At 43.6% G+C, this 13,766-nt stretch overlaps 1 protein-coding gene across 1 annotated transcript in view; it reads right to left on the reverse strand.

The window, feature by feature from the left end:
* Nucleotides 1–439: 439 nt before the first annotated feature.
* LOC147635162 (protein ANTAGONIST OF LIKE HETEROCHROMATIN PROTEIN 1-like) overlaps nt 440–13,766 on the reverse strand; it is a 36,411-nt gene continuing 23,084 nt past the window's right edge. Inside the window, exon 2 of the mRNA XM_086802346.1 lies at nt 440–1,642. Within this exon, the coding sequence (XP_086658472.1) occupies nt 597–1,642 (1,046 nt within the window). The 3' untranslated portion in view covers nt 440–596. The remainder of the gene's footprint in view (nt 1,643–13,766) is intronic.

Consider the following 13,766-nt stretch of genomic DNA (forward strand, 5'->3'; position numbering starts at 1 on the left):
GACCCACAATTCAGGTATTCATACAGCCAAATACTGTTAGGAGCTAGCTACAACCAGTGTGGGAGACTAAGATGGCCTTTAAGAAAATGAAATGAATTTAAAAAATCCTACCTAGCCCCTATCTCGGATCAAAGAAGTTCTAACCCTAGCTCAAAAACACCCTAATACAGCCCAAGGAAACTTTAACCCTAGCTCACACTCAGACAACTGGTTCAAATTAGAATCCAGTTATAAATAATCTAGAACCCAACTCAGACAACTGGTTCAAATTAGAATCCAGTTGTAAATAATCTAGAACCCAACACACTTCCAAAACCCCCTTGTAAATAATCCAGTTGTAAATAATCTAGAACCCAACACACTTCCAAAACCCCCTTGTAAATTTTTAAATTGTACCTGGATTAGGTTATGTTTGCGTTGCACATTGTGGAAGAACTTATGTACGTAAAGGGTCTTTTGGTTAGGGGGATTAGGTTTTAAGTCAATGCATTTAGTTTAGGGTGAGGGTCAGGGTTCGACTTTGGGTTCGGTTTCACATAAGAATTTGGCTATTATTAAGTAAGGTATCAATAATTATGTAAGAAAAAGAGATATATTCATGAAGAATATCCACTGAAGGGTTGATGTTTCTCATGCAGGAACCCTGCCAAAGTGTCTCTAACTGCCTTTCCTCGAGGATCAATATATTGGCAGATCTGCTGCTTGTACCCCTTATCATGATGCTCTAGCAGAGCAACACCAGGCAATAACTCGTCTCCTTGATCTATGATAATGTTATGCAGCAAACAGCAAACCAAGATTATGCGTGGAAGCTTGTGTTTGTCCGGGCGCCACATCACCCTGTGCAGGATCCGCCATGTTCCTTTCAGCCGTGCCAACGCCTTCTCAGCTATGCCCGCCATAGATGCATGCTTTTCATTGTAAGTGGTGTTGGCATCAGTAAGGTCATCCTCTTGGAAGGGCGTCATCAGCCATGGCAGAAGTGGGTAACCCATATCCCCCACTATAAACTCACAAACCTGTTGGCTGCTGTCACAGAGTTGCTTGGGCTGCCCATGCAGCCGTTGCCCATTTTCACAAAGCCGGAAGAACCCAGAATTTCGCAGTAGTCGGGAATCATTCATGCTTCCAGGCCACCCTGTCAAAATATCACGGAACCTCATGTCTGGGTCCACAATGGCCTGCAGAACCATACTGTAATTGTCCTCCTTATCATTCCAATCAGCCGAAGACTCCACAGAGGGCAATGTCATGATGATGTGTGTCACGTCAATAGCTCCACAGCAATTCGGTATATCATGCTGTTCAAAGCCAGCTTTGATTTTCTCCAGCTCCAAGGCGTCCGGCCACTTCAAATGATGTCGACCACGCTCTTCCATAGACTCAACAAACCGCCATGTCACTTGAGAAACCGTCGACTGGCCCACCCCAAAGTGTTCTCCGACTAAGACCTGCGGGTCACCTGATGCCAGTCTCCGCAATGCAATTGCCACTTGCTTTTCAATAGTAAGCAGTCTTCCCTCGATGTTGATCAAACCGGATGGAGGCCTGGATACGAGGTCCTGCCTTACTAGAGAGCATATGTAGTCGAATGTCTTCCGGGAGACTCGAAAGATACTCCTGAAATAATCGGGATCATTCCCTGTTTAGCAAAAAACATAACATCACTGTCACGTAGCATCTATGCACTTGTCTTAAGAACCAAGAGCTTAATGCTTGTTATTCTTTAACTTATATATACCTAGATGAATCCAAGAACATGCCCAAATTCACCTTATAAGAAAGTGTAATTTATAACCTTCATACAAAGGTCTGTGTACTGAGTTTCTATCAGAGCTCCGGAGATGCAGGGCAGACTCAACCATAATAAAGTCTAGCACTAAAAGATCATAACAAATAGAAAGAATTATTACAACAAAAAGGTAGTTCATGGGGCATATGCACCACTAAAGATAGAAAGAATTAACACGATATCAACTGGACGAAAACTTCACAACGTGAAATTTGCATGTCCACTAATACAGCATAAAGATATACCTACATGAATCCAGGAACATGCCCAAATTCACCTTATAAGAAAGTGCAATTTACAGCCTCATGGCAGTCATCCACAAAACAATAAACCATCAACTCTATCATGCATAGTAAGGACTAGATACTACGACATCCCCACTAATGTCATCAGTGCCCAATAGTGGGTGTAGAGCTTGGTATCATAATATGCTCCCACACCCCCCCCCCCCACGCACACACACACACACACACACACATAAGAGCATACATTCATACAAAGGATGTACTGAGTTTTTGATAGAGCTCCGAAGATGCAGGGCAAAATCAGTCATAATGAAACCTAGCACTAAGAGATCATAACAAATAGAAAGAATTATTATAACAAAAAGGTAGTTGATAGGACATGCACCACTAAAGATAGAAAGAATTAACACGATATCAACCCGCCCGCAACTTGGACGAAAACTTCACAATGTGAAATTTGTATGTCTGCTAATGCAGCATAAAGATTTACCTAGATGAATCCAAGAACATGCCCAAATTCTTTAACTCATGCCCAATTGTGCCAAAATACCCCTAACACACGTGAACGCACACACACACACACACACACACACACACATGCATTATACCATGGGATCAAACTCCAATGAGAAGTTGCAGCCAAAACAGACACGAGTCTTGAATATTAATTTTCCCACCCTTCCTACATGATCCCAAGTTCCAACTCACTATTGTTGTAAACCCCCATTTATGGGAGAAGCCAACTTGAGCAGCCTGCAACCCAAAACCCTAGTTTAGGAATAATAAATTTCAGTAAAGTGATACATGGCAGGAAAGGACGACTCCAAACAATCTCACTGATGGCTAGTGTTACAAATCCCTTGCATGGAAGGCTAAGGGATGGTTTTAATATCATCCTATAGGTCATGCAAGATGTAACACAAGTTGGAAATTGGCTATTGGAGAATTTGTCGGTAATCTGTTAAGGCATCTTTATTAACAGGCATGAGGCCTATACAAGCTGTCTGCTGGACATAGTACAGGCCATGACCAGTAGGCATCTTGCGACTCGCGAGATGGAAGGGGTCAAACTCAAGTATAATTACCCATCTAGCTCTCCTACACTCGGGGATGGCCTATGGGTTGGGCCAGTGAGTTTATCGACTGCTTTCCTTGTATTCTCTATGGATCATTTCCCTTATCATATTTCAAAATTGAAGTTCACAACAACTTCATTTAAAGCACCTTCTAGCCACAAAAGGTAGAAGCCTTGCAGAAATACCAAAGTGAGGAATTATATACATACATCACAAGGTTACCTTGTCAAAAAAAACGTTAGCTTTTGACTCACAAAAGCTACAGGTCGTTCTAGGAGCAAAGCATCACCAATAGCATAGTTGCCAACATCCACTAAGTGCAACATAAAATGGCATTATCTCATAATGCATAAAATCCATAAAGCATATATGTCCAAGGACTTCACATTTGTGAAAAGATTCTAGAATCACTCGCATTCCCCAAAGGGGCATGCTTGGCCGAATATCCTCCATGTGGATATATTCTAAAAAGTTGCCTCACAACGCATGCTTCCATGAAACTCAATCGGCGTAGATTCTTTAAAATGGATTGTGTTCGAGGAATGAGCTTGATCCTATGATTATCACTTCTCATAGGAAGCAATCCATAAGATAGTGCAGTCTAGAAAAATATCTGAAAATTCATTATAAACCTCACAAAATACCCTCCCCTCCACGGAATACACATGATAGGATTTGGGATTTTGCAATATTCACATCCATGACCAAGTTTGTTGAAATAGTTGCATGCTTTACTTGAGGATTTCTCTTTCATATGGATGCCCACCCATAGATGTATCCCGACATGAGATTTTGGATCCATCCAAGGCCATTTAAAGAGCATATAATGTTGGCTGTCTGGAAATTCCAAATTTGTTTGTTGCTTCACGTAAACATTGAATAAAACATAATTTTGGTCTACAAGTGAGCTAAGGTACATAAGACAACTGAAATAGATAATTGAATGGAAATGGAACATTCAATACAACCCATAACACAAAGTAGCACAACCACATGCAAAGCATGATATGGAAAAGTAGACAAATTCATACAAAAAAAGTTTACTTTTTCAAAAGTGGAAGATTTTATCAAACATAAGATTATGGCAAAACAATCAAGTTAACAAACTTAATTAGTTTTATCCACAAACAAGAAGGCCTCATTTCTCCTCATAAATCTAAATACAAAGTGTATGAGTGAGGATTGTTTCATTAGCTAAAGTAAAAGCCCCTCAATCAAAGGCCCAAAGGGGTCCAAGCATAATGTGCCATGTGTCCCTATAAAAGTGTAAGTGACTCTAAGGTTTTTTTTTTTAACCACTCAAACTAAATGCTATAAGGCCGTGTGCCTAGCACTATTACCTCCTAACTCCTACATTCAATTCCACTACAAATGTGCGTATCTCCTACAAATCCCCCTTGTGGTGGAAATGTATATGTACAAAGTAGATCACTCCCCCAAAGGAATCAAGCCCAAAGCTTTGCGAAAGCTTTGAACTTCTCACGAGGAAGCACATTCGTGAAGAGATCTACCAGGTTGTCTTGTGATGGACAATAGATGAGGCTAATATCACCTCCATAAAGCCTGTTCCGCACAAAATGATAACGTACCTCTATGTGCTTGGTCCGTGCGTGAAAAATTGGATTCCGTGAAATAGCTATAGCACTCTGATTGTCTATAAGTAGGGGAGTACCACCCTGCTGATGGCATGCATACATGTCATCAAGTAGCCTCCTCAACCATATGCACTCAACTGTGGTTATGAAGACTGCTCTGTACTCATGAAGATGTCACCATTGTAGGTTGCTTTTTGCTAAGCCATGAAATGGAAGAATTCCCCAACAAAAAGTAAAAACCCCTGGTCAACTGTCATGTATCAACGTCGCCAGTCCAATCTAAATCATTGTAAGTGCAAAGCTGAAAATCATCCCCTCGCATAAAACAATCCAAAAGTCTGCGTACCTTGGAGGTATCTGCAAATGCGCTTGATAGCCTGCCAATGTTTAGTCCCTAGGCTATGCATAAAGTTGCTCAACACGGAAACACCATAAGCTATATATGGACGTGTCGAATACAAGTATATAAGGTATCCCACAGCCTGGCTATACATGGTAGCATCGAAAGGCTCACTTGCATCAAAGCTACTGAGCTATCATCCCCTTCTTGTTGGCTTCCTATTTGGTGTCCTACTTTTGCCTCTAGGGCTGGCCATGTTAGTCAGAGGGGCTGGTCACCCCTCACTCATATTTTACCCATATTTATTCCCCATTTATTGTCCTGGGTATTTTTCCAGGTCGTGGAGGTCTTTTGCTCCAGGCGGCTGCCTACATGTAGTAGTTTATATAGCCGGCATGGCTCCCTCACATATTCATTGCTTGCCTAGCTTGTCTAGCTGCAGTCCCTCACTTAGGAGGTTCTTCCCTCTTGCTCGGGACATGTATTCCTTTTGGTGATGATATTGAGAGCAGGTTCTCACCTATGTTTCCATCTCTCTCTCTCTCTCTCTCTCTCTCTCTCCTGTGTTTCCACTTTCCCTTCTTCCACGGCACATTCTATCATGGTATCAGAGCGCCACTGATTTTCAGCGTTGGATGGTCCCTACTCTACCTCTTCATATCTGTGTTTTTTGTGTTCATGCGTTGAAGCTTGCGTTTCTTCAAGGGCTGATTGATACCCATTCAGCGGGCTGCAGTTTGCAGCCTAACAGGGGTGTTTTTCTGGACAGCATACCTGCCCGCCTGACAGGGGTGTTTTTCTGGACAGCATACCTGCCCTTCTTGGTGGCATCTTCCAGGGTTCTCATGCGTTTTTTAAAGGTCTGGACAGCAACATAGCTGTCCCAAAAAGGCTGCGTCTTTTGGCCTGTTTGGGCTTGCTTTCCCAGCCCTGATCTTGGAGCTCTCTGGGCTCCCTTTTGACTGTACCTTCTGGTTATATTTTGTGCCACCCCCCCCCCCCCCTTTGATTGTTCTCTGCAGCAGTTCTTGATCTAAGGCTTCAGCGTTTCCATATTCAGCCCGTTCTATAGCCCCTTATACCTCTGCGTTTTCAGATTTGCAGCCATGGTTGCTGCGTTTTTCTGAACCGATCTTGCTGGTAGCTCTAACTTCACTTGGGCTTCATCTATTGGACCCAAAGGTATCTTCTCTTCAGCGTTTTTCCTCATAGGAGGTATGGACACTGGTTCACCTGAATTTTCAGGTTTGTAGCCCTTGTTTGGCTACGTTTTCTTCACCAGTGGACACAGATCACTTGCAGAGGGGGTTTCTTGTTTGGATTGTGGGTTTGGAGGCAGTTTGGTGCTTGAGGAGGATTCTGAATTTCAGATTTCAGTCAACGTTTTGCTGATTTTGGAGCATCTATACTTGTGTTTTGTTCCTCGCCTACACGTTTTCCCGATTTCTACATGTTCCTTGCCTTCTGTTGGTGGTGGAGTGCTATTTTTGTTGGATAGCAGTGTTTTGGCTGCGTTTTGCTTCCCACAAGAGTTTTCTACACTCAAAAGGGACCTTTCTCCAGCTACTTCACTTGAGGATCTGTTTCGGGAGCTGTTTTGTATCCGTGGAGACTTTCTTCTGTGACAGGAGTTTTCCAGTTTTCTCGAGGAGAGCAGTGATCTTTTCAGAGATCCTGAGCAGAGTTTATTTTTTCCAAGCTTGTGTTCTTTGCAGTATTTGCAGAACAAGGAGGGTGTTTTGCCCTTTGCGGTGTGATCCTTTCACAAGGATCCTTTATTTGTTGCTGATTCTTGGGATCTCGTTCTACTTCTGGAACAGTCTATCTGTGATGCTTTTGAGGACTTTGTTACCACTGCAGTTTATATTCCTGCTTCCCTTCCTCATTGTGAGGAGTCTATCTCTGCATCTCTTTGTGATGTTTCTGAGGATGCCCCTCCCCCTACCAGTTCTGCAGGTTAATTGTTTTGGAGGATGGTTTTTTGGACCCAGTGGGATGCTTTGGATCTGTGGTTGCTAACCATGCCTGGGGCACAATGGTACTTCCGGAGTGTTTTGGATTTGGATCAGAATCAGGTTATATCTTTTTTCAGAGGGGGATGTGGAGTCCTTTCATCTTGTGATGCCCACCTCAGTGGTGTGTACTTATGTACAGCATTGGGCAACTCATGTTATGGAGTTTAAGCACATGGACCCCATCTTTTCTACAGAGTCTTTACATCTTGCGATGCCGACCTTTTCAGAGGATGCTTTTATACAGCATTTGGCTACTCTTGTTACAGAGTTGGAGCAGATTGACTCTATTTCTTTTGAGGGTTCCACTGAGGAGAAACTTGCTTCTCCCAGGATTGATTATATACAGGATCTGATCTTGGTTGGTTTTGAGGTTTTTCATTCCTTCTCCAGGCTGGATACAGGACATTCGACTTTGGGGAGTGTTCTTACACTTGGGTTTGGAACCATTATTTGGAGCAGCACGTCGTAGCCTATATGGTTGTTTTCTTCTAGAGGAGCGGTGTACCTAGCAGCTTGTTCTGTTTCTTTTGTAGCTGAGTTGCTAAGGAGATTGGTTGTGGAGCTTTCTTGGTACCTGTTTCTGCAGTCTTTCATCTTTAATCGAGGACGGCGTCTCTAGCTTTTTGGAGTTTGCTCAACATCCGGTGCTGAGAGGGGGTGTTAGACATCATCCCCTTCTTGTTGGCTTCCTATTTGGTGTCCTATTTTAGCCTCTACGGCTGGCCATGTTAATCAAAGGGGCTGGTCACCCTCACTCATATTTTACCCATATTTATTCCCCATTTATTGTCCTGGATATTTTTCCCAGTCGTGGAGGTCTTTTGCTCCAATCAGCTGCCTACATGTAGTAGTATATATAGCCGGCATGCCTCCCTCACATATTCATTGCTTGCCTAGCTTGTCTAGTTGCAGTCCCTCACTTACGAGGTTCTCCCCTCTTGCTCAGGACATGTATTTCTTTTGGTGATGATATTGAGAGCACGTTCTCACCTCTCTCTCTCTCTCTCTCTCTCTCTCTCTCTCCTGTGTTTCCACTTTCCCTTCTTCCGCTGCACATTCTATCACTTATTGCCATGAGCCTACTCATAAGAGGACAGTTCCTCAGAATCAAACACGCTATCCATGCAAGCATAATCCACTTTATGGCTGCTAGATTCACCTCTTCTTGCTGCCCTTGTCGTCTTGCTCTCAAAAGGAGCACCAAGCTTGCTTTCTTCAAGGGTATAGATCAGCCATCTAAGGACTGTTCTAGCCTCTTGTATGGTTGTCCGTTCATCCCTTACACCTTCATCAACACCTATATGTCCATAAGGCTCATTTATGGGCTGATTTCCAAGCTCATCTGGAGGTGTTTGCTGTTCCAAACTCTACTGTCCAGAAATTTCAGAATGTAGGAATGTCACACGATGACGAATCAAGTCATCCAGGTCACCAAAAACTTGCTTATGTGGAGAGGCAAGACGCTGAACCAAATTTTCAGCAAATATGACATTTCTACTATGGTAATCTTGTGAGTAGAGAGATCATAAAGTCTATAACCCTTACTCTCATGACTGTAGCCCACGAAAATGCATTTCACCGCCTTATCTACCAAACCCAGTGGAACACCAATCCTCCAGGCATTTCCAGGCATGTACACACAGGCACAAGTCCCAGCGGAAAGCCAAATCCAAAGTATCACATAACTAGCATCAATCCCCTGCATAACTACCATGAGTCCAATGTATACACATAATGAGAGAGCAAGGGTGGACGAGTTGGGTGGCCAAATGGTGACAATCCTCCTCCTCCCCCCCTTGCACAGCTTCTAAACAATTGTCCGCAACTGAAAAGCATCACAAGTGCGGGCAATCTCTAAACAACCCTTCATCTACCCATTTAGCATCGATGGAAAGATAGTTCATGCACTTCACAAGGTAACGCCTAACAAGTTTGCCTCCAGCAAGCTTGTGTTCCTTGTGATACACAATCTATTCTGGCTGCAAAATCTCCTCAAACTCATCCACTTCTGGGGGATCCTCAATGACCAGTTCACTGGGCTCCGGCTCTACATACTTGCGGACGAGACTCAGATGAAAAGCATTGTGTATATACCAATGACTAGGAACTGCCAACCTAAAAGTCACTTCATTCATCTTCTTGATCACTCGAAAAGGCCCATAGTACCTGGTTGCAAGTTTAGGACACGCACCCTCTTTGTCAAGCCTCTTCTAAGTCTTTCTTTCTCGAATTTCAGTAATACCTAATCATTCTTTTTGACATCAAATTGCCTTCTATGCTTATCGGCAGCCTTTTTATGTGTGTCTTGTGACCTTGCAATGGCTATCCTGGTTGCAAGTTTAGGGTACGCACCCTCTTTGTCAGGCTCATCGGAATCCTTTTTATGTGTGTGTTGTGACCTTGCAATGGCTATCCGCACTTGAGCAAAGGCAATATCCAAGTCTCTTACATACTCATCAGCAGCAAATATCTCATCCTTTGTGCAAAGGATGGGTGGTAAAATCACCTTATCATAAACAATCTCAAACGAGGCCTTTCCCGTAGATGCATTCACCATGGTGTTGTATGCAGATTCCACAAGCGGTAAGTACTTCTCCCAAGAAGACTTTTGATCTACCACATAACATTTTAAGAGGTCCAACACAGCTGAATTTGCAACCTCACTTTGTCCATCCGTTTGGGGGTGATAAGCTGATGTGAGTAGTCCAATTTGGTGCCCATATTGTCAAACAAGGCCCACCAAAAGAGACTTGTAGTCTTGGGATCTCTATCCTCTACAATGGACTTCGGCATTCCATGATGCTTCAACACTTATGCAAGATATAGCTTAACCATATGCTCAGCTTTGATGGTCTTCTTGATCGGTAAGAAGTGAGCTTGCATGCTAAACCTGTCCCCGATTGTTGTTGGGTCCGTGGTAAATCCATAATCAAATCCATTGTAATACTTTTCCATGGCTGCATGGAAATAGGCAATGGCTGAAGCAACCCTAGTGCTTTTTACCTATCAAACTTCATCTTTTGACAAGTGATACATGCATATACATGTACCTCTATGTCCTTCCACATACCTGAGCAAAAGAAATACCGCTCAATCATGTGCGTAGTAGGCATTATGCCTCTATGACTGGCATATGGAGAAGCATGGCACTCATCCAAAACCTTTTGCCTCATGTTAGACACCACACACAGGCAATTATCTTTCATTAGATAACCCTCAGCCATCAAATCAGCCCAAATAGTGGCAAAATCAAGATTCGTTTTGATACAAATCCTGCATCGCAGACAAGTCCCCATGAAAGGCAACCGAAATAGCTGTTACATTCTTCTTTCGTGACAATGCATCTGCCACTACATTCTTCTTTCCACCGATCCGTGTGAAATGTTCGGTTGAACACAATGCTACTCAATATAGTAAGATTTAATGAACAACAAGCACAATACAAGATGCTATGCAATGCAACATTGGTATGGACAATCCCCATTCATGAGACTATACCAAAATAGACATGTTCCACGCAAGTACATGAAGTACCAAACCCAATGGAATACCAATCCTCTAGGCATTTTCGAGCATGTACACAGGCACAAGTCCCAGCGGAAAGCCAAATCCATAGTATCACATGACTCGCATCAATCCCCTGCACAGCTCTCATGGACGCCAGTCCAATGTATACACATAATGAGAAAGCAAGGATGGACCAGTTGGGTAACCAAATGACCAGTTGGCCCTTGTACTTGTTGTACCAACCATTGTACCTGTTGTACAAGCTGAATGGACAGTTGTACTTGTTGTACCAGCTCTATTGCATGAAGACCCGTGGTTTTTGGGGAAGAATCAATACCCACACGGAGGTATATGGTTTATATTGGTGGCTCGACATTTCTACACCTTGTGTTCTGGCTTGGTTGCCTCGTATTGGGTTGTGTTATGACATTTGTATATGGATAATCCGGAATCTCCCATGGGGAGAGTAAGGCCCTCAAAGCTTGTACATGATATTATTCTCCTTGGGTAATAAAATGCAAGGGGGGGGTCAGCCCATTCCGACCTCTATGCGGTGTCACATGTACAAGCTCCATTTTCAGCATTTGTGGATGTTTTGTCCAACTTTTATGTTTTATGCAAAGTAATGATGGATATGTGTTAAGGCTATGGCCAATTTCAATGTTTAATTACATTAATGGTCAAGTGTTTTGCGAAACCCCGGGGCCCCTCCGGAAGTTACATTGGTATCAGAGCATAGGCTTTCTTCGAAGCAGAGGCTTCCTTCTATCAATAAGGAAGAGAAAAGATCTCAAGTGGGGACCACACTTACCATCATTGCTGCTAAGCATGGCCAGCCACTTCATAGCCTATGAAGCAAGAGCATGAGCAATAGACAACTTGGTCTAAGGATTTATGAATTCACAGAATTTATCTTGGAAGTATGGAGTTGGCTTTAAGTGAACGTGTTTAGCACTCTTTCCATATGGATATTGTGGATTATATTATCAAGCTTATAGGAAAGCTATATGGAGATACATCTCGGGATATCTTAAGGATATGGTGAGGAGATACTTCTTTTGGCTTCATGACCAACCTGGCAAAGAAAAGCTAAGTATACTTTGAGTTTGCATAGTTGATGCTTTTGCTATTTATGAAGTGTTTTTTATGTTTACTATCCCTTGCATAGCTATGCAAGGAGAAAAGTGTTGTTGTTTGTCTAGAGATGGTTTCAAGGAAACATTGTTTATGGCTCTCTTTACTCATGGTTCACATACCCTGTGCAGTGTTCTCTTGCCCTACGTGCTCTCTTGAAGATTGTTTCTACCATGTGTGGGTGGAATAATAGAGAGCAGATGGAAGGGAACATGGGCACTTCAAAGGGCAATGTCGAGCACAGCATACCCTGTGTAGTGTTCTCGTCCTACGTGCTCTCTTGAAGATTGTTTCTACAATGTGTCGGTGGAACAATAGAGTGCAGATGGAAGGGAACATGGACACTTGAGAGGGTAGTGTGAGTTGGTGGCCGAAATACCTATAAACTATGTGTAGCAGAAATGCTTATGGAACGGCTATCTATGCCTGTAAGTGATTGTTTTATCTTATTACTTGAGCCCACCTCTCATCCAAGGTGTGTGGTCAAAGTACCAACACGGAGTGCAAGTGGTAAAGCGGACATGATACATGGTTGGCAGGGGACTTATGTGTACGTCAAGGGTCATGTGGAGTGGCACATGTTTGTGTGCCTTGAGCTTGTTTGTTACTGGATTATACGGTGACATGGATCTTATGGACTCCTTATGTAAGCCCAACGGAGCATGCAGTGACAGATGCAACCACGTGTACGAGAGATAAAGATAGAGAGAGAGAGAGAGAGAGAGAGAGAAAGGGGAGAGAGAGATGGGAATAGGGGTTTTCACACAGTACACCACGCTCAACGGGAAACAAGCCCCGCTCCCTCTTCAGGAACTCATGGAGCGTCTCCAACTCTTGGAGGCAGCAGCAGCACGTCCTTCTACACCTCCAGCAGCACCCGACTACATCTCCCTCTTCTTTCAGATGGAACAACAAAGGAGAGAGGACGAGGCCCGAAGGCGAAGAGAAAAAGAAGAAAGACGGGACTATGAGGAAGCCCAACGCAGGATCGACGAAGACCGGCGTCAGGCTGAACTTGCCGCTCGGGAACACCAACGTGAGCTTGATCGAGAACGTATGTTACTCGAACACCAACAGGAAAAGGAGGCCATACACTTGAGGTATCAGCAGCTCTCCTCAGTCTCCCCAGTCATAGGTGTCACCAGCCAGCATCCCGCAGCAGCTTCAACCACCATCATTCGCAGTCAACCGAATTTCAGCAAGTATGATGGTAAGTGTGATCATTCTTCAGTTAATCAATTTGTTCATCAATTTAATGCTCATTTTCCATTAGCTAGGATCACAGACCCACAAGACAAAGTCCACTTAGCGGCTCCCCATCTCACTGGTGAGGCAGTCACTTGGTGGCAGCATTGGTCTAGTATTCATACTGACCAGGCCACAGGTGTCACAGCCTTTGACTGGGACATCTTTGTCCATGACCTGAAGACCAGATTTCTCCCGCCCCAGTACATGACCGGTCTGAAAGACGAGTTCTATGGACTCAGACAGAACGGTTCCCCAGTGCTTCAGTTTTCCGGTAAGGTTATTACTTTAGCACAGCAGTTAGGGTTATCTGAGCAGGCCAAGATGGAGCAATTCATTCGTGGATTGGACTCCAACATTCGGTTCACAATTCGTAACTTTGAACCAAGTACATATGACCGGGCTCTGACTCTCGCTCAGAACGAAGAAATGAAGCTCAACGGGGGCAAGCCCAAGCAGACATCTCAGTCTAGTACCAAACCCCAGCAACAGCAATCAGCTGCACAGTCAGGGAAAGGTAACGCATCTTCTAAAGATGCTAAGAAGGACAGCAGTAATAGCTCCAGTTCAGGGGGTAAGAAGGATAAAGAACCTAAGAAAACCCCTGATGAAAAGGCTAAAGCAGGCATTACTGGAAGTTATCTTCCTCCAGAGGAGCAAAAGAAGTATCAGTCAGAAAATAGATGTTTTTTCTGTCATATTATAGGGCATGGTAAGAAGGATTGCCACAAATGGCAAGCGGCACAAGCTGCCAAAGCTCCTTCTGCCACAGTTGCCACAGCCTCCCCAGCTCCTCCAGCCCCGCCTACTACCTCAA

The sequence above is a fragment of the Cibotium barometz genome, chromosome 9 (assembly GCF_041138505.1).
Source record: "Cibotium barometz isolate CiBa-2024 chromosome 9, ASM4113850v1, whole genome shotgun sequence".
Classification (NCBI taxonomy): domain Eukaryota; kingdom Viridiplantae; phylum Streptophyta; class Polypodiopsida; order Cyatheales; family Cibotiaceae; genus Cibotium; species Cibotium barometz.